Source organism: Syngnathus typhle, linkage group LG13 (genome assembly GCF_033458585.1).
Source record: "Syngnathus typhle isolate RoL2023-S1 ecotype Sweden linkage group LG13, RoL_Styp_1.0, whole genome shotgun sequence".
NCBI lineage: Eukaryota > Metazoa > Chordata > Actinopteri > Syngnathiformes > Syngnathidae > Syngnathus > Syngnathus typhle.
Window position 1 is genome coordinate 7,748,818 of NC_083750.1, and position 20,456 is coordinate 7,769,273.

Genomic DNA, 20,456 nt, shown 5'->3' on the forward strand with positions numbered 1-20,456 from the left:
AACAATGAATGTGCTCACAGGCTGGACAATATTTGCCTTGCACAAATGTTATGAAAGAATTTCAGCCCACTATCATAATTGCAGCAGGGGGAGGGAGGGGGAGGGGTGTGGTTAACTAAGCAACCTTTTATGCTGACCGGTCAGCACTCAACAAAGCATTTGATACTTTAAGGCTTTTTAGCAGCAAAAATAATTAAGCGAGCGTCTCGTATTACTTTCCTGTAAAGGCACTTTGAATTGTTTATGGTCTCTCTGGAGTTGTGCGTGTGTGTGTGCGTGTGTTTGTGATAAAATGAAAGAAAGGGACAATGCAGGCTGCAGCTGAGAAATTAGAAATATTAGCATATTTATTACAGCAACATGAAAGACATGAGAATGCCTACACCCTTTACAACAAGCAAGACAGAGGAAACCGGCTTGGTGGTCAATCAATATTATTTGGTGGCCAAAGAAAGGAAAAGTGCCAGGAAGTTCAAATGAGTCACTCATCAACATTCACAAATTCACCGAGATGGACGACAAAGACTTTACCGAGTGAATTTGGGGGGAATCTGGGATTTGAGGCTTTAAAATGGGCAAGTGAGTATGATGCTATTCCAGTCGTATCTGTTGGGGAGGGGGGGGGTTCATTTCATCTTGATTCAACTACAATATGCAACTAAATAGACCAAAGGTGCGTAAATCGATCACATTCGCATTTGTTTAGTTCACAGAACATCGTAGCAATCCAATAAATAACAATACTGTCTGGTTTTCTTTTTGTTTCCCCGCATAAAGTAAAAAAAAAAAAATCATTGAAAGCGTGTCGATGCGTGGACAGTTGACGACCAGATAAATACTTCCTCTACATACACTTGACTCCTTCTAATAACCTCTAGAGGGCAACAAAAAGACCAAAATAAGGCATCCAAAAGGCCACCATTCAAGGGAACTCTGCCATGAAATCATAAATTTAGTATGAGTAGAATGCGCTCATGCTGAAATATTTTTGATATACACTTTTTTTTTTTTTTTTGAAATAGTCCAAAACTTATGAATTTTATTCTCCTCTTCAAGTGCTATGAACTTAACCTTCAAATAATTTTGTTCTTCCGCCGCAGTAAGTAATCCCCCTGCCCTAGCACATTTTGTTAATTGCTAACGCTAGCAGGTCAACTAGGATTACTTTTGATTTCTATGGTTGGACAACCATCAGTTCGGGAGCGAGCTCGGTGAAGTGATATTTTCAGTGCAAATCCATATTAAAAAAAAAAAAAAATCACATTTCACCCCTGCTTGCACAACCACAATAAGAGAATCACTGTGCACAGCGGGACACTGACATTTCTGGCCTTTAAATCAGCTCAAGTCCATTCTACTTATTCTAATTTTATGCCCAAACCGTGATCACCGTTGCCTGTCAACAAAGACGAAGCTTCTCACTCATGCTACATTCCGTCGTTCAAAGAAATATAAGTAGCTCACGCTTTTGCTCTTTTCCCCTGAACAAGCACTCGCAAATCTCCATCTCATAACAAAAGTGGTCATCGGCATCATTACAAACATTCTATCATTGGAAAGCAACACTGTACATATTTTACACTATAATACAATCATATATATGGTGCCATATGCCACGCTCTGTCCTTTCGAGTTTTACAGAATAAAACACTGAAAACGGGGCTCGGTGCCATCACAAAGTTTTCACCTGATAACTCACAGGCTCACAGAGGATGATTTTAGGAGTGGAAAGTACAGTGACAAGTAACAATCCAGCCATAGAAGAGGAAATTAGGAGTCGTCGTTGTCGGACCCTTATCGCTCATAAGCAGCGTCAACTCTGTTTTGACATTTGCTGTCCACCTAAACACGATTCCCTTCATTCAGCAAAAAAAAAAAAAAGCGGACAATGCTTCTTTATCCGATCGAGATTTTTCTGAATATTGCTGAAAACGCTGAAATGGAAGAAAAGTGACACCGGATGTGTAGCCAAAGTTGAGTGTGATGGAGGGAAGCACTTGCCCTTGCCCTTGTGCACACGTTTATAATACTTCCTCTTTAGGTCCAGTTTCCCCCTCACACCCAAACATTCATGTCATTTCTCTTTGTGTTTCTCCGAGGAATGGAAGATGAAATCACAAAAGCTCCAAAGCATTGCAAACGTTAGGTCCGGCTATACATCGATACGGGCGTGGGACTCACGGCCACCTACGTACATACATCGACACATACACGTGTACTTGTGGCGCCTTTTCAAACTCTTCAAGGTGAAAGCAGAAATGAGAAGACATCAAAACCAAATTGGAAACCTCACGTGAGAAAAAGATTCCATTTTCTTGTCTTTCCTTTCTGAGTCTTTTTTTTTTTTTTAAGCTGTTGCAATGTGAATGATGTGGTAGATGCGGCTCCGAAGCTGGTGGTGTCCATCAAGGAAGGGAAGAATGGTGGATGAATGTGAAGGAGTCAAAGTGTCCATGTCGTCCTCCAACTCAGTGACTTTTAAAAGCAACGGAGTGACGTCTCCATTGGTTGGAGGAACTCTTGGCTCGCTCTCAATGTGTTAATGTGGAGCGTGTTATACTTGGACATGTGTCCCTTGGGTCTGCAGGCTCTGCACACTGGATAAAATCTTCTTCTGGTGGCCGGCTAGAGTTACACCCATTTTAGCCAATTCGCTGCAAAGGAGAGCAAAAAAAAAAAGTTCAGTTTCATAAAAACTAAATAATACAAGGAACAGTTCTGTCTTTACCTGACGCTGATGTAAAGGATTGAGTCTAAGCTGACGTATCCAGAGCTGGAAAAGTTCTCCTTATATTGGCCCATCTTGATGGCGTCCAACCACTCGTCCACAGTGCTCACACTGAATTCTGGAGTGGTGGGCTCCTCACTGTTGAGATACAAAATCAAAAGTAATTGATTAATCGACAACAAATCGATGATCAAAATCATCATCGGCTTGTATTTTAAAAAAGCGAGTTATCGTTTGGATTTTAGTAATGATTGTCCAAGTCTTATGATTTCATGCTCTTCTAAGTAATAATTATTTTTCTTTTGTCCTTCATAATTTATCTTTGATTCTAATCGAAAGACGTTTGCAAACATCTGCTTTTACTTTGGAAAACAATAACCTTCAATCTTTGTCATCATTTTTTTATCCCTAAATACCAAACAACAATATCTAATCGGGGGGGAAAGGTTTTTTTCTAATACACGATTATTCGATTAACCGATTCTAAAATAATTTGATAGTGACAGCCTTAATACTTATATTACTTTGACACTTGGCTACATTAATCGTGCTGTTATCTTTTGTATTTAATGACATAAGGGGGAAAAAACAGTGGGATGTCTTGCGCTTTTCGACTTGTTGCTCAGTAAGCCAGCAAGTAATGTCTGAAAATCTTGCCCTTGAACAGGCACCAAATTAAATCTCGAGCAGTGATTATGTCTTCAGCTCTCTCCCACTGACCTCGCCGGGCTGTTAGCCAGCTCTCTGAGGCTCGCGGGGTTTCTGATGAGCTTGTCCAGGATTGTGACGATCTGTCCAAACTTGGGTCGCTCACTGCGTCCTTTCTCCCAGCAGTCCAACATGAGCTGATGCAACACCACCGGACAGTCCATTGGTGCGGGAAGACGGTAGCCTTCGTCTATTGCTTTTATAACCTACGGGAAAAAAAAAAGAGGCCGGTAAATCCGATCTGCCAGAAATGGCGTTTTGTGGGCTTGATCGTGACTCACGTCTTGGTTGGACATCTCCCAGTAGGGTCTCTCGCCGTACGAAATCACCTCCCACATGACGATGCCGTAACTCCACACATCGCTGGCCGAGGTGAACTTCCTGTAGGCGATGGCCTCGGGAGCTGTCCACCTGATGGGGATCTTCCCACCCTGTAAATAGGTCACACCATGTCCTTAGCAAGGCTTAACTGAATAAGCCAGTGTAAGACTTTCATTATCCCAATGTTATGAGGGAGAGTTGGCCCAGGAGTGTCATGAATGACATTAGTTTAGTTCTCTAGCTATCAAATTTCCCTTTCTGCTTTCACCCCTACACATTTTATAAAGCGCCACTGTATAGACGCAAATTGGGACCCGCGCCTTTTAGCTCGGAAGACCGAGCCATTGTTGCACGATAACTAGCAGTCATCCTTTTAACATGCAGCAGCTGCCTCGGCAGCGCCAAGCGTTCTCCTTGTCTGGTCAAAGTCAAGTCAAAGACAAAGCCGCCAAGTCACTGTGCACTGTACTTTAGTTTCCATCGCCCCCTTGTCCGTCCCTAAACATCCTCTCTTATCTCTTAACTGCTCTCACTGGATCCCTCCCTTGTTCCCCCTCAGCCTTATTTGATTCCCGCTCCTCTCTCTCGCTTTCTCTCTCTCTTTCGATGTCTTCGGCATCTCCACCTCTTGCCCCGCCCCCCTGCCAGCGCCTCCAGCTCTCTGTCGACGTCTCCTGACATCAGTGGGTGTGTGTCTGATTGCAATGGAGCAGTCTGCGGCTGATGCACCCCTCCCTGGGCAATGCTAATGCCATATTAAAAATAACATCCTCGACAGTTCCTCCTATGCATATGAATAATGCCGTGGTCTCCTTCCGGGCATTTTAGATGAGTTCCTCCGCCGTGGCTTAACTCACTGACGACGACGGTTCTGTGCGAGGGTGTGAATGCGACCAAAGATTTCTCCAATTTAGCTATAAGTAGGCAAAAGGACTTTATTTGCTCTAAGCTTTTTGCCACTGTTTGAAACTTCAAGTGTCTCGGAAAGACTTGAATGATTTCTGGTTTTGTCAACCCGGGTGAGATCACGATAATACTCGTCTTCGGGATAAAGCGGAACATACTGAATAAAATAGCAATCCGTCTTACCCTGGTGGTGTAAGCGGCCTCCGGGTCGTCCTCCAGAACCCGACTGAGACCAAAGTCAGACACCTTACACACAAGGTTGCTGTTGACCAGGATGTTCCGTGCGGCGAGGTCTCTGTGAACGTAGCTCATGTCCGACAGGTACTTCATGCCCGAGGCGATGCCGCGCAGCATGCCCACCAGCTGGATCACCGTGAATTGGCCGTCGTGTTTCTGCGAGGACAAACAAGGAGAAAGAAGAATTAATGCCTAGTTGCAGAAAGATGATGTCATCACTGATGATGTCAACTGGCTTTTGTGTCCCTGAACAACTTCTGTTTCTTGCTAACCCTACTTGACCTCTTTCAGCTGAGATTTCTTTTTTTTAAACTAAGGACCCAAGTCGTTTTTGTTTCTTCGTCAGCCAAGAAGAGCCTGTTGATCGATGACAGTTCAGCTTACCTTCCTCTCCAAATGATTCCCGCCACGGGCCAATGGTACCCGTTAAAAACCCATTCATGTTATCGGTCACCCTTTCTCCTTCATTTAATCTCTCCCTCCTCTGTTTCAATGTTCTCTCCATCCATCTCCGCCTTTGCATGGCTTCTTGTCAAGAGAGAACTATATTAGGTAGATTCCGTCGACGTGTATCCATTTATCTTTTTGGCCATCATCTTTGTGAATATGCACACCGCCCTCTACCAACAACTACGGTTGGTTCTCCCCCTTCAGCATCTGTGGAATAAGTTAATTAGCTGGTGGGTTTTTTTGTGAGATGCTGATTGATTGGAGTGTCTAACAAATCTACAGACTTCCTCTATCAATCTGACCACTACATTGTATTGCCGGCTGGCTGCTCAGTAAGAAGACTAATGAGGAACCATGGAACTAATTCTTTATCTGTCATTTATCTATCTATCATCTTTCTATCTATCCAATCATGCTATCCGAGAGGATCGTAGAACATTAATGAGAGAGCGGAAGACCTTCCCTGAAAGATCTGTGGTTTTGTATTTTCTCAGGGACAGCTGTTTAATAAATGGTCAGCATAATTAAAGACACATACGGATGCCTGGAGCACAGATCAGCTGTAAAAAACATAAAACATGTTCCATTATTATATCGAGGCACTGCGGACAGTCTTTATGACCCTTGTTATAATTCGCACTGCTACAACTGTTTTTTTTTTGTTTGTTGTATCAATGTGTGATTTTGCGACTGCGTGTGTCGTTTTAGGCTAGCTTAGTTATTTTGCTTTGGAACGAGCATCAAAGTCCTGCCACACGGACGTAGACCTTGAAAATCTGGCCGCGATTGACTCACCTTGAGGAAGGTGTCTAGCGATCCATTCTCCATGAATTCTGTTATGATCATCACCGGCTTACCTAGAAAGAGACATAACAAGGCAGCTGTAATGAAGCGCAATTATATGGAACAAAGACACAGACTATAAAGAGACGTAGACAGGCAAGCGACGCAGCCCGCAGCTGTGACCGGCCTTCTTCTCTGGCCCCGACTTGTCTCTCGTGGGGATAATGCGGCGTGTCGTCATCAGTCACACTGACAGCTTCTAATCAAGCCTCTCCATGAACGCCAGGCGATAATTAGAACGGACCGATCCACGAGAATATCTGCGTGTGTGCGCGAGAAGGAGGGAGGGTGGGTGTTTTGGGGTGGGTTCTCCTGAGATCTCATGAATACTAATAAGCCACAAGGGAAAGGACGGGCGGGGGTTGCACCTGCACATGTATGTTTATGCGTGTGCAACGGGATGGTTGACTGACAGGCTCCGTGCTCCTCTGCTTGGCATCTGGTCTGGCTTACAAATGGCTAACAAAGTAGATGCAATCACACACAAACACACAGACTAAAAGAGCTTTTTGGCGAGGCTCACTCAAGGCAGGAGCCCGGACGGCCCTGATTTGCCAATGGCAAACAAACAGAAATCGTTTTGTATGCGTGTTTATGGAAAGATAGTGTTTGTGTTCTTGGTCCCTTGTTTTTCTTTCTATTTTTTGGGGGGGAAGCTCTGTAGCGTGCTTCATATGCAGGAAAATTATTGATTTGACTTTAATTGCCAACAGGTTGCACTTCCGTGTCGAGATATGAGCAGATAAGAAAGACAAGAAATGAGATCAGAGGAAATCAAAGTTACAAGCGACGCTTAGGAAAATGGAATGAGAAGATCAAATGTATACAAAGAGGAGTTGCTTGTTGGGCTCAGAATCTTGTCAGAACAACACCGCAGAGGCCTGGAGTTAGATTGTAGGTAAAGGCGGCAATGCATCACCTTAAATGAATTCACTATCTGTGCAGCAAACACAAAGACACACACACAGAGCTGTGGGTCTCTGGTGGTGGTGTCTTTTTTGACAGTAACATTAGTCTCAGGGATAAAAGTGAAAGGGAATTGGATTTTCTTGTGCTGGAGGTGAGGACTGCTGCTCACATTTATCTCCACACGGGGTCCCTGGATTGTGTGTCGCTTTGTATTTGTTTGTGTAGCGTTTATTACTTTGCGTCCCTCCGTTCTTCTGTGTCCGAGAACTGGTTTCGGGGCATGGCGAGTAGAAATGGTGACAACAAAAGTGTTCATACAATACTTGGTGGGATTTGCAATGATGGAAAAGGATGGGATGCTTTGCCCCATGTGCTTGAGCCGCGTATGTGCGTCGAGTGGTAGGTTGTATGTAGGATTAGCAGAGGTAGCAAAAGTACTCACACCCTATAAACAAATAATGGTACGGGCACATGCGTAAAGTACATTGTATCTTTTCAATATCGTAATAAAAACATTTTTTAAAAAATAAATGATAACGATTGTGCAACGATTAATCGGCAACTGAATTAAGAACCGCGAATCCTCAGCATTCTCCGATTTCTGCAGTCATCCCTAAAATCAGACCGATTATGCATCTTTGTGCAAAAACCTAATTTTAATTTGGAAAAACCTCCATCGTGTTTGCCTATTTTCTGTCTGAATCGATTAATTAGTCTAAGATTAGTTTAATTAGTCTGCAGCTCTACACTCACTCACGTAAACAGCTATCTGAAAAATCGATTATTTGCACTTTGTTACTTTCCACCACTTTGGAGCCCACACACGTTTTTACCATCCATAACAAAGTCATACCTCCCAACACTGACGGGAAGAAATTGAACAACAAAAAGTCATACGCTGCATGTTACCCCGTGAAGTATTACTATTACCTGTAGGCCGACAGTATTAGCTGTATCGGGAGAGAAGCCCAATGAAACACATTCATCCTTTTGTCTCAGCCTAGACGATCAACATGAACACACACCATCAGCAGCCATCATCTGGACACCTGCCATACTAAATTATCCTTGCAAGTGACAGATAACAGAGGTTACCAATAAAGTCGACCACACACGTTCCAGCTCAGCACATTGACTCCTCGCAGTTGACAATGAATCCTTTTCATTTCCCAGAGCGACTTTATCCACTTTTCAAATAAAAATAGCAAACACTTGCGGGGTGGAGCTTGTCACGAACCCCCCCAAAAAAGCACATAATTAAGTCATCACATTTCTATTCACTCGCATTTAATACCTTTCATCATGCTGAGAAAGAAGTCAAAGAGCTGGAAGGGTTGGAGGGGGGGGGGGGTGAAGTGTTGCTCCGTGATTGGCTATTGACATTCTGCCAGGTGGAATGTCAGCGACAACTTTCCACGTATTTACGGCGCTTCATTAAGTGGAAATAAGCATCGTCTATCCTTTCTCGGCCATTGCACGATAATCATCATAACCTTACGTGTTTGTGCGGGAGTTGAAGCCAATGGCGCTCTCTCGATAAACGTGGGGAATTATTTTTTTAGGGGGGAATTGGCCGTCTTTTTCACCCATTAATTAGAAATTGAAACGGCACAAGCCAAGTCGACCTGGGCAGTGGAAAAGCGGCAATGGAAGTGATAGTAAACAACACATTATGGTCAATCTGGTCAATTTTATTATTATAGCGTATGTGCCTGTTTCTGGGCATGAGGGCATTAATGGGCGTGTAAATGAAAGTGTGTGTGTGTATACATGAGTACAATTACGTTATGTGCCAGTGACCTGCATTGTGACGTTATTGAATGAGGTTCAAAGTACAAAAGAGAAAATTAAATAATTGCTGTATTGATTAATGTTAGAGTTATGAACTAAATGATCTATTGCTTTAAAGCAGGACAGGTCTGTGTTCTGGGAAGCGAGGCCGGGTGTGTGGGGGGCGGGGATGGGGCGCTGCAAAACAGGTAGACAGAAATTCAATAAGCTTATCTCCTCGCCTCTCTCCACCTCCCCTCCTCTCATTTCCTCACGTTCATCTCCTCGCCCTCCGTCCTCTCGCCCGCCTGCCTTTCTCGTGGCGAAATCTCCGCACCCATCTTTCCCCGTCACCCTCATTTGTTCTCAAGTCTTATCTTGTCTAATTTCCTCGCTCTTGTATCCCATCTCATCTCATCTCATCCCCCCTCCTCCTGTCTTCCCTCCATCCTGCAACCATCATCACCTTTTCCTATCTTAACTCCTTTGCTCATGTGCAGCTTTGCTACTTTACCTTTGTGAAGCTGCTCAATGCAAATAAATATTCAGCATTTGATCAGCCGATGCGATGGAGTGGCGTAATTGAGGGTTTTCTCCAATGAGCTGATTGTCGCAGCGTCTTTAGAAAAAAAAAAAAGCCTGAGTGGCGGCTGGATCAAATTAGACATGCAGTGAATGAGATGAAGGGATGATGAGAGGATGGAGGAGGGGAGTAGATTGTGGCGTTTTTCCCGATGTTAAGATAGAGAAGGGGGGGGGTCTTTTTTTTTCTCTCCCCTCGCTTGTGGCCCACCAATCAGCGAGACAATAGCAACAATCAGATGACAGACAGCAGAGACGCTTATTAGGGTGGAACACGGCAGGAACTGAAGGCTTACGAGCTTGTAAGCTGACAGAACGAGCATAAAGGATGACAAACGCTGGAATTGAAAAGATTGCAGCCAAAATGCACTTCAGCACCAACGCCACACAAAATAAGACTCACAATTACAAGAAATACCAAAAGAAGGCAATTTTTTTGTGTCGGCGAGAATAATAACGGATTGCTTTAGAACATTTAGACAAAGGGGATTTTTGTTAATTGCTGGGCTATTGTTGGTGTAAATGAATCCCATATTTGAAGTATTTACAAATTAGTAAATTGGAAAATAACAATTGCCAAGGAGACTTTTGAGGAAATTATATTAATATAGTTAAACCTTTGCCGAGATACTACTGCGAATTTTAATAATGCAAGATCTGAGTTTTTTGCCGACATATTCACTTTCTTGTGTTCATACTTTAATTGGTTAATAAATAATTCAAATAGAAAAAAAAATGGTGTTGCATTTACACCACAATTTTGAAATCCTTCAAGAGTTTCCCCCAAAACCGCAATATCTCCTTCCCTTCCATTGAAGTCTCGTTAGCAGCCCAACCTTCTTGAACCCATCTGAGCCCAGTGCACGCCGGGTCAGCCCGGCTGATTACATACTGAGGATGGTGTAAAGGGACCAGCTGGTGGCAGAAAGAAAAGCCTGAAGGAATTATTGACCCATCTGAACCGGGCCATCAACAACCTAGCCGGGCCACGCATGCACACCTTAGGCTGTGACCTGTGAAATGACGTCCTGCTAGCGCCATTTGTTTCGGGAGAGCTCTATCACCCTCTCAATGTGCCGTGACGGCGGGGGAACTGGATTAACCAATTTTAAAAGTCAAAAAGTGAAAGCAATTAAATGTACACACCCACATGCACACGCACGCACACACACACACCAATCCGCTTCTTTCTTACCCCTTGCAAGTGAAGTGTGGTTGCAAGGAGCTCCCACTCGATTTCGGATTTTCAAGCGTGTTAATACTGAGTAGTACTGTTGTATGCTCTGTGTGGTAATGCTCTAAATGTGTTTAAGTAGCAGTTGTTCGAAGGTTTATAGTTATCGTAACGTGTATGCTAATTTCTAGTATGTATCATATCATAATTTCAAATTTCCCTCTCTATATATAATTAAATAATATTTTCTTATATATATATATATATGTATATATATACGTGTATATATATATATAAATAAATAAATGAAATATATATATATATAAAAAAGAATATATATATTCTTTTTCATTTTTAATAAAATTTAATTGGGAGTGATGTATTACTTGCCGTCGATTTTTATGGCGGCAACAGTTCCACTCCGTAAGACAGTAAAAAATGGACTGAACTAAATGAGAGGTCAGTTCCGTTTGGGGGACGGATTGCTTTCAACTTTCAAGGTCCCACTTTTTGTATAAAAGCCTGCTACTATTTGATAGAGACAGGGTGGCTTGCACAGCAACAGCTCGAGTGTTATCGGTTTCTGCTTTCATTAGAACCACATCAGGGCATGTCATCTGCTGGTGCAAATGTAGTGAGTGAGAGATGAAGATAGAAAGATGAGAGAGGGGAGACTAAATGAGAAGATAAGACCAACACTGAGGGAGAAAGCCGCAGCGTGAGATGGACATATGAGACAAGAAGATAGATGGAAATAGAGAGAGTGATTGCTGGAGTGGGCGCCACAGATAACCAATCAGCTCTGTTGTTGAACCTGGCCTGTGTCGTTCACCTACGCACACATGCACGATGGCTCCAACACAATCGCGCAGGGCGTGCACAGTCACAGTTGCCATGCGTCATGAAGGCGTAACCATGGTAATGGAGCTTGAGCAGAACGAGGGTCAGCTCTTGTTTACACTAGCTGTGTGGTACAGGGGTGGAGCGTCAGTTTAGGAATACATATTTTGGACAGATATTGCTTTAAATTGTAGAGCGACATGCGGAAGGCTGTTTTTTTCTCGCACCGCATAAAAATCATTTGTGCGTCCTCACTAATCACCATCCTATTTTCATTATCCTCTGTAAAAAAAATGATTCATATTTTATTTCAATTTCCTGAATCATTTACAGTAGTAATTGTGAAACTCTTCTTTGTGTCTGCAAGCGTCGATTATAGTGCCACCTAGTGGCCAGGTCACACATGCCAGAAAGAGCCGCAATTACATTATGATTTCCTTGACATGGAATGCACAGGGAAAAAAAATTAAGATTTTTTTAATTGCCATAATTGTGAGCTTAATTGTGAGCTGAGGTTCCATTGTCGTGTGTCTGTCATAGAAGCATGACTCACATTTCGTGACCACTCCCTCCAGCCTGATGATGTTCGGATGGTCAAATTGTCCCATGATGGAGGCCTCTGACAAGAAGTCCCGCCTCTGTTTATCTGAGTAGCCCGCCTTCAGACTCTTGATGGCCACGTAGATCTCACGTTTTCCTTGCACACGCAAGCGCCCGCTGCACACTTCGCCAAACTCACCTACAAACACACACACACAAAATATTGTTTGAAGGTTTGCAAACATTAGAACCTCAATGCTAATTTGCGTTAGCCGCCAATGGTGTTTCACATTATATGCTGACTTTCGTTTGATGAAATCACATAGTTTGTGTAAAACTGTTTTGTATCTGGAACATTTTCATGCTGATAAACAATAATACCCAAGATGACACGAAACACATGAAGAATATTTCCAATATGCGAATGTACCGGCTCCGATAACTCTCTCGATGCGAATATTGATGGCATCGATCTCTTTGGCGAAGTCTCTGACAGCCTGGTTGGGGTCTTCATAGGTGTGAGGATGGATGTACGTCCGACTGCCGGGAAGCTTGACTGCGCACATGCAAATGAGGAAGAATAGAAAATAGTGAGCAAACATCAATTGTTCTTCTACATCTCATAAATGTTACAGGAGGATTAGCATATTGGCTTTATGGGCTTTAATAAAAAAGGCGCGTTTGCTATCCCCGCTGTAAGACTGTCGGCGGTGAAATGTGAGTACGCCGCTCAGATGGTGTTAAAATGGTTATGTAATTAGACACATACACTAACTACTTTGTTAGGTGTGGTGATAAAATGACACGTCGGTTTAACGGGAACACATGAGACTCATCCTACACGAAAACATTTGCGCGAAAATTGTTTATGCCAACATAAATGTCAACTTTACTGTTTACGGCGCAATGCTTACACGAGGAAACTAAATTGAAGTTTGAGCCAATTTGTTTTAATTAAATACACGACATTAGTATCCATGCTGATATGCAAAGCAGTAGCAGGGCGAAACATGTTTTTACCACACACCCACGCACGCACACACACATGCACTGGGTTTATGTAATTTTACCTCGGCCATGCTGGAATTGCATCTTCTCTTCATCGGGGTCTTGCTTAGCTTTGATGTATCCACAGTGCCTGCAAAACAAACGCCCAGCTAGGTGAGCATCCTGCTGTATGAAATACACACACAAACCCGTATGCACACTTTCTCCATTAGAGTGGAGAATAAAATAAAATAAAATAAAATTCACAACCGATACGCAAAACGTACTGAATATTTTAAAATAACCGATCCATATTTTTGAAAATTTATATTCAATGACATGAATTTAAAAAGACTAGCCTTAAAATCCTGAAAACCTTGATTTTATTTCCTCCCATTCTTCCTGTCAAGATTGCGCTTCGCTAAATATCGAGCATTTGTGAGTCACAGATGTTGCACATCCACCACATTAATGCTCTGCAGCCCCTCTGGCCATGACCGCCTCCAAATTTACTATGGGGTCACACTCCCACGCTGATGCACACGTCCTGGCCCCCATTCCGACCCCCTACTCGTCGGTGCGCACACCCTGCGGTGTGGTCTCTGTGCAACGACCAAAATATTGATCAATTGATCAACCCGCCTGTCGTCCAGCTGCGAGGAAGTGTTTAACTGATTGTGTTACGCCGACCTTGCAGGGGGATGATGCCGACGCATGAGTGTGTTGTGTATTTTCCCACTATGTTGAGCATTATCCAGAAACAGGTTTAACAGCCCCCATCAGCCATAAACACGTGAGACTCGCTGCTCTTTTAGATTCAGCGCAAATATTTCAGGCCCAAGCCCATAAAATAAAAAAGCAATTCCACTTAATGATGAACTAAAAATGATTTAAACACAGCATGGCCTCGTTTGTCTGATGGTTGGTGGAATTGAATTATAATTTGCTTGCCTATACTTCCCTAAGGCCCGCCGCAAATGACATCTGCGGATGAACACGAGTGAACTGGACAATTGCCAACAAAAAGCCGGACACGCACCTGGTGATTGAATCTCGCATATGTACCAACTTGCACCATTAAAATTGTACGCTCTTATTTTTTGGGAAGAGGTGGATTGCCATGTTCTCCCCAGCTTTATTATACACTTTGTACTATTTTACACATTCATAGACAGCTACAGTGACTGTCCACGCTTCGCTTTTAAGCCACAGTTAGAATTTTCATAATATATTTTTCAATAGATCTGTCTTTCAACAAGGGGTTTGAACAATAAAAAAAAAAATGCAATTGACTCTCGTGCATAAAATATGCAAAATTGCAGAAGAGGCGGGTTCGGGTGCTGCTCGTTAAATCTCAGCCATTTGGTGTTTAATGCATCTTTGAGTTTTACACAGCTGACTGCATGTATGCACGGTTGGCGAATACACACACACACATTATAATCCAGACTTGTATTTGGGGGCAGTTAAGGAAGGGTGGTGGGGTGTCACCTTGTTATCAGCTGGGCAAAAGCAAGTCGATCACCATAAGTCGATCATTACTACCTCTTGAAACACACAAGCTTTGGGCCATGTGTTTAGAACCAACATATGGGGACCGAGGGGGACACTGAGTCACACTTCTGTGATTCTCCCATGGGTCCACCAACCCTTACCCCCCCCATCCACATGGACATGCGTGTTCTATGAAACCAAAAGCACCACTTTGTTGCTCCATATTTAATAAGTGTGTGTGTGCGCTGTGCATGGTTACAGATGTGAATGAGTGTGTGTGACTCTGATGGGAAATGAACACATTTCCATAGTAATTACAGAGAGACTCATTTCTCCTCTCTAGTTAAAAGTGTCATGAATCATTAGCGCTACACTCTGAAACATGGCGTGAAACCTGACACGGCTTCCCCTTTTGTTTCCCAGTCTTCCATATTTGGGCGCAACACACTGTTCGTTCATAACCTGACGGGAAAGCTCTAAGTTTGAAGCAGAGAATTTGTCGTGAAATCCAAACTCAGTTTTGTGTCTTTAAGCAATTTATGAACCAAACAAGCTCCTGGTTTACGATAATGAGTAAGTTAGTGCATCTTCACTTTTTTGGTATGAAAGGTAGTGAAGCCTCCTAGTACACACACGTGCAGCTTTTCCTGACCTACATATTTTCAAAAACGTCAGCTCGAATCCCGATTCCACTTAAATCCTTATTCACGCGCGTCTGTTTCGATTTAGTCACTTTGTTTTGACTAGTTTGTGACAATCGCCTGAAGGTCCAAGCGTGCGAGCCACAAACACAAAGTCATCAGCTTTTGCATGTTATTTGTGCAAGGTCGTCACATTTTCAAGGCCACAAGACACGCACACCAAAATGCACGATAGTTAGTCACAAAGTTTGTCGCTTTAACAGATTGTTGGTGTCAGTGACGCAATTACACACGCGAACAGACCTCTGCAGTATTTTGCCGTCCCGGGTGAGCTCTCACCTTTCTTTCTGTTCTACTTCAGCGATGACAACAGGCTATCCCTGTCCTCTAACACTATACACTCCACATTTGCATATCAATGTACTTTTTAATATAATACTCTGTCACTTGAGATCCATTTGTCATTCTGCAAGCAAACTTCCCTCGCAGAACTCCATCCTCATATTATTGCCGTGGCTCCTCCCCACTTCTTTTCTCGCCCGCTCTCGCCCTGTCATTCGCACTTTTACGGCCTTTATCTCTCTCGGGGTATTATTTTATTTCCTAATTCTGTCCTTTAGTGAAAACATTCCCTTGTCCAATACATCATATATCAAAGCTTTCTTCCCCAGGCATCAATCCATTTATTCACTCTGGCCCTCTGCTCTTCTGGGGTTGGGCTGTTTTTGATGGAAAGAGTGGACTAAAGGGGATGGGAAGGAAGGAAAGAAAGAAAGTATGGGAGTGGATGCGAAGGAGTGCTGACAGGCAAGAAAGCACAATGGGGTTCCATGCCTGCATACCAACTAACAAGCAATCACAAAGGGGGGTGGGGAGAGTCGAGGGGGTGTCAGCCGTAAGGGGAAAAGAAAAGCAAGCGGGTGACATAAGGGATGTGGATAGAAAGACAGAGGGTGAGGCAGAGCTTGTGCCGCAGCAACGTGGCCGGAATGCGAATAACTATGAGAAGCAGGAGGTTGTTTTTGGACAAAAATCAATCAATCCTGCAGTTAAGGAAAATTCGGAGACAGAGTGGGAATAACTAAGAATGTGACTTTTCAGAAAAAAAACATCCTGTTAAATAGGAGGAGTCAGCCTAAACCCTGATTAATTCAAAAATAAAGCTCAGATGTTCTGGTGGGATTTTCCTGACAAGCAGAAATTTGAAATTTTTATGTCAACCAACACTGGTTGTTCATAAATCCCAACTTCCGATCTCAAAAAAAAAAATTGAGCTGTACAGATTGGAACTTCCGTTAATGATGGCGGAATTTTTTTAGTTTATTGAACAAGGGTGTGTAGACTTTTTCTATCCATCTATAAATTTGAAAATACATCGTGTGTGGCTTCATGTTAGTGAATAACCTTGGACGGATATTAGCATGCGACACTGGCAGGCAGCTAATAAAGTGTTTGTAGTTCAGCAGCGTGTCACATCACCTCCTTTGTTTTATATGACTGGCCGCATTTTATAGGATTAGCGTCAGGCTGCTAGCTTGGCCAGATTGATGCGAGCTGAAACAAGGGAGAGTCAGGAGGGCTCGGATGTCTTTCACATTGCTCTGCTCCCGTCTCCTTTTCACTTTTATTTCCTGTCTCGCCACATTATTTTCCCTCTGCTAATCAGAATGACAAGAAAAATGAAATCATTACGTCGTTAGTCAACGAACCCCCTCGGTCCGCCCGGCCCCGCGGCATGACATCTATCCTGTTTCTCGCACCACCTCACCTTACTACCTATAGGCCGCTGTTTTCATTCCTCGTGGTGATTACTGCCGCCGATTCCATTTCGTATCAAGCCATTAAATTAAAACTAATTACTGTGAATGAAATTGATGGATTCAATTTACCATCTTGTTATTTCACGGTAAAAATGTGGCTGGGCACACCACCTGACTGACCAAACACATTTTCTGCCTAGATACCACAATAATCAATTTAACGGCAGAGTTCAAATTAACACACACACAGGAAAAAAAAAAAAGTGAGTGCTCTAACATAAAGTCCGACCCAATCTCCATTTTGTCCGTTGGTGCCAACAATCTCTGACCACACCGCTGTAAAAAGATTTACTCAGTGCTGGCTAATTATCAAGACGGGGAAATGATTAGTGGAAGAGTTATGACTAATAAATCTGTTTGTTTCATTAGCGCCCTGTTTGGAAACATTTCAATTAGCTCCTTCTCATTAAGGAGAATGGAAATGGGGAAGAAGAAAGGGGCGGGAATGCGGGAAACAGCAAGGTTTTTATGGTCACGGGAGAAAGAGAGAGAAGGCAGATGAATCGTGTGTCATCAAGTCAAGTGTATTTTTATATATGTAAATAGATCCGTATGTAGATCAGTAATGATGTCACTTCCTTAATGAGGTCATGATTGTAAAATACCTAATAAATACATCTCAATAGACTTTCAAATTGGAACAACGTATAAAATACGATTCTTTTTTTTATGGGATGTTTGAGGAATCCCAACGCAACATATGCTCATTTGCATAAAGCCGGAAAGATCTTGCAACAAGCTTCCACACACAAAAGATGAGTCGGGCAACACCCTCCAGTTGAATTGAAAGCGCTCGCTCGCTCGCACCCAAGCAAAACATCCAAATGTTTCTAATAACATCATTCTAATATCATCACATCCCGTATACACAGCACACAATAGACTTGCCTGTTGTTTTGTTTTTTTTTAGTCTCATGCAGACAATGCCTTGAATGCCAAACCAACACTCACATTTCTAGTTCCACTATATTTGCTTGTAAGAATAATTCTAGTATTTCTCTTTTGTTGACATCCAAGTCACAAAACATCCTCGGCAATGACTAGTCATTATCCGAAAAAATCTGAATGTCTTTGAATTCCAAACACAATTCATGTCTTTTTTATCTTTTGGCTATTTTTTTCCCCATGGCATATCAACACCTCTTCTTTTGTGTCATTAAAATTTTAAGACTAACCTTTGGCGGCCCAACAGATGCTGCCGAGCTAACGTGTATTGGCATAATGTGCCCAAATTATCCTAGAGATGTAAAGGACATATGTCCCTACAGCCATATTGTGTCTTTATTTGACTTTTTATTATATATTTTCGAATCCCTAGTGTTGGAAAGTAAAAAATAAAAAAAAGTACTTAGACTCTTGCCACAGCTTTTTAGTATCAGTAGTCTGAGCACACATTGAGTGAAAGGCCATCTGCTGAATTCATGGTTATGCTAGTCGTTCGCTCGCCTTCCACCATTCACACCTGCCAGCCTGCCAAAGTCCCCCCATGAAGACCAGAAGTGGCAAGTTCGCACACAAACACACACTTCCATGCCTGCGCTTGCAGAGCAGTAATGGCACCCATACAAGCGTAACTGGTGTGATTTGTCAGAGCCACGTGACATCTGAGGTGCTTTCCACACTTTCTCATGTTTCCCCTCATGGTATAACAATAGCTTAATAGCAAAGCGCAGTAGCTACCGTATTTTTTGGACTATAAGGCGCACCTAAAAACCTCAAATTCTCTCAAAGGCCTTATAGTCCAGTGCGCCTTATATATGGAGACTATGAATCACGAATCAAAAAGACTATGGATCATTATTTTGCGATTATAAAGTAATTTGTTGTCAGAAGTTGAAATAAAAAAGATAAAATGGAGAATGATTTGATTTGGATTAAAAATATGTTTACTGCAGTCCCAAACACCAATATCACCCTTCTTATTCATACAACAATAACAACAATAAAACATTATTAACATTAGAGATATATTGTTATTGTTTTCACTATTTCAAGTTATTGTGATTGTGATTGCATTAATGGTGCGCCTTATAGTCCGGTGCGCCTTATATATGGAGAAAGTTTTAAAATGGGCCATTCATTGAAGGTGCGCTTTATAGTCCGGTGCGCCTTATAGTCCGGAAAATACGGTATTCCTATTGATTCTTGGAGAAGTTCCAATGAGGAAGAAAAAATGCAAATGAATGGAAAAGAAGACCTAGAAAGAAAAAAAAGATCACATATGAAATCGCAATTAAATAATTTTTTCCAAAATTGTTCAGCCCCAATTCCTTTCCCTCTATGGCAGCTGAGCTCTTCTGCCGCTGCTCTCGGCTCCCCGACGCAGCTTTGATCCTCGCCCCGACATAAAACACACAACTCAAAGTCTCACCTAATACACAACGGCGCACAACTTTTGACAGCCGCACAGATGCTATTTAATCGAGAGCGGTAATCAACACCGCTTCCTCCTCGCTGCGTCTAAATAGGGGGGGAGATGCAGGGAGACAGCGACAGCGACCTCAAATTGATGTCAGCACATCGACCTTCCTGTAAAACTCACTTAACACCTCCCGGCCTGTGAGAGCTTATTAGTATGAGAGTGTGTGTCACGTCACGTCACGTGTGTACAAAACGTGCTGCATTTAACAACATGTTTTACGGCTCATAATTCCCTTTTCGATAATAATAATAAAAAAAAAAACACGACAATGTGCTTTTTATCTGTGAAATGAGTGTGTGAGTCTTGGCCTGATTACATTTCTCCGCCTGATCAACAGTCACTTCCATCAATACTAATGTATTTAGTGTGTGTTCATTAGTGTGTGTCCGTGTGTGTGCTGGTGCATAGGTGCGTGTTGATCTCAACCTGTTGTTAATCTAGTCGGTACTGATAAATGTTTAGATTGTTGAGATTACCCTTGAGCAAGGTACCCCCGCCCCCTTTTTGCCTTTGGCCTCGTTCACTGCCAGTCCGTGTGTGATTTGGTTCTACGTGTAGTGTGAAGCACAAAATATACAGCAGAGTGTAAATTGAATTTTCCCCTTGAGGGATTATAATGAGTATGATAAATAAAAAAAAAAAATAGCAGGACGCAAAATCACGTACACAATGTGCAAGCTATTAAGTAAAGTTAATGTGGTCACTGTGTGAATTTTTTTTTCATGTTGTCGAGTGTAGGAGACGAAAAATCTATTTGCTCTTCTTATGAATGTTTATAAATCCTGTTTTCCTTGGCCTGGTGTTTATCTGTTGGTCAAATACAAGATGGAATACAAATGAGTACAAAGACGGCTTTTTATTTTTTATTTTTAATATATATATATTTTTTTCCAAAAAAGGCCATGTTGGCTATTTCAATCAATCAGAGACAAAAAAAAAAGGTTTGAAGTTCAGTCAGTGCTAGTCTTGACCGAGTTTGCTAGACTTTTTGCTAATATTATTTTGTAAACGACCAAACAAAACAACCTTTTGTCCTCCTTTGCTCACACGTCTCCCCTTTTTCCTTCAGTCCTCCCCCAAGAGC

The 20,456-nt window shown here is 42.4% G+C and overlaps 1 protein-coding gene across 5 annotated transcripts in view; it reads right to left on the reverse strand.

Annotated features, from left to right (window-relative positions):
* Positions 1 to 322: 322 nt before the first annotated feature.
* The window catches only part of epha4b (eph receptor A4b), a 55,234-nt gene continuing 35,100 nt past the window's right edge, over positions 323 to 20,456 (reverse strand). For all 5 annotated transcript variants that reach the window (XM_061294475.1, XM_061294478.1, XM_061294477.1 and 2 more), the window contains 9 exons: positions 13,079 to 13,146; positions 12,439 to 12,564; positions 12,022 to 12,207; positions 6,146 to 6,207; positions 4,847 to 5,056; positions 3,718 to 3,867; positions 3,449 to 3,642; positions 2,729 to 2,866; positions 323 to 2,654 (listed from right to left, as the gene is read on the reverse strand). In XM_061294475.1, the coding sequence (XP_061150459.1) occupies positions 2,555 to 2,654; positions 2,729 to 2,866; positions 3,449 to 3,642; positions 3,718 to 3,867; positions 4,847 to 5,056; positions 6,146 to 6,207; positions 12,022 to 12,207; positions 12,439 to 12,564; positions 13,079 to 13,146 (1,234 nt within the window). In that variant the 3' untranslated portion in view covers positions 323 to 2,554. The remainder of the gene's footprint in view (positions 2,655 to 2,728; positions 2,867 to 3,448; positions 3,643 to 3,717; positions 3,868 to 4,846; positions 5,057 to 6,145; positions 6,208 to 12,021; positions 12,208 to 12,438; positions 12,565 to 13,078; positions 13,147 to 20,456) is intronic.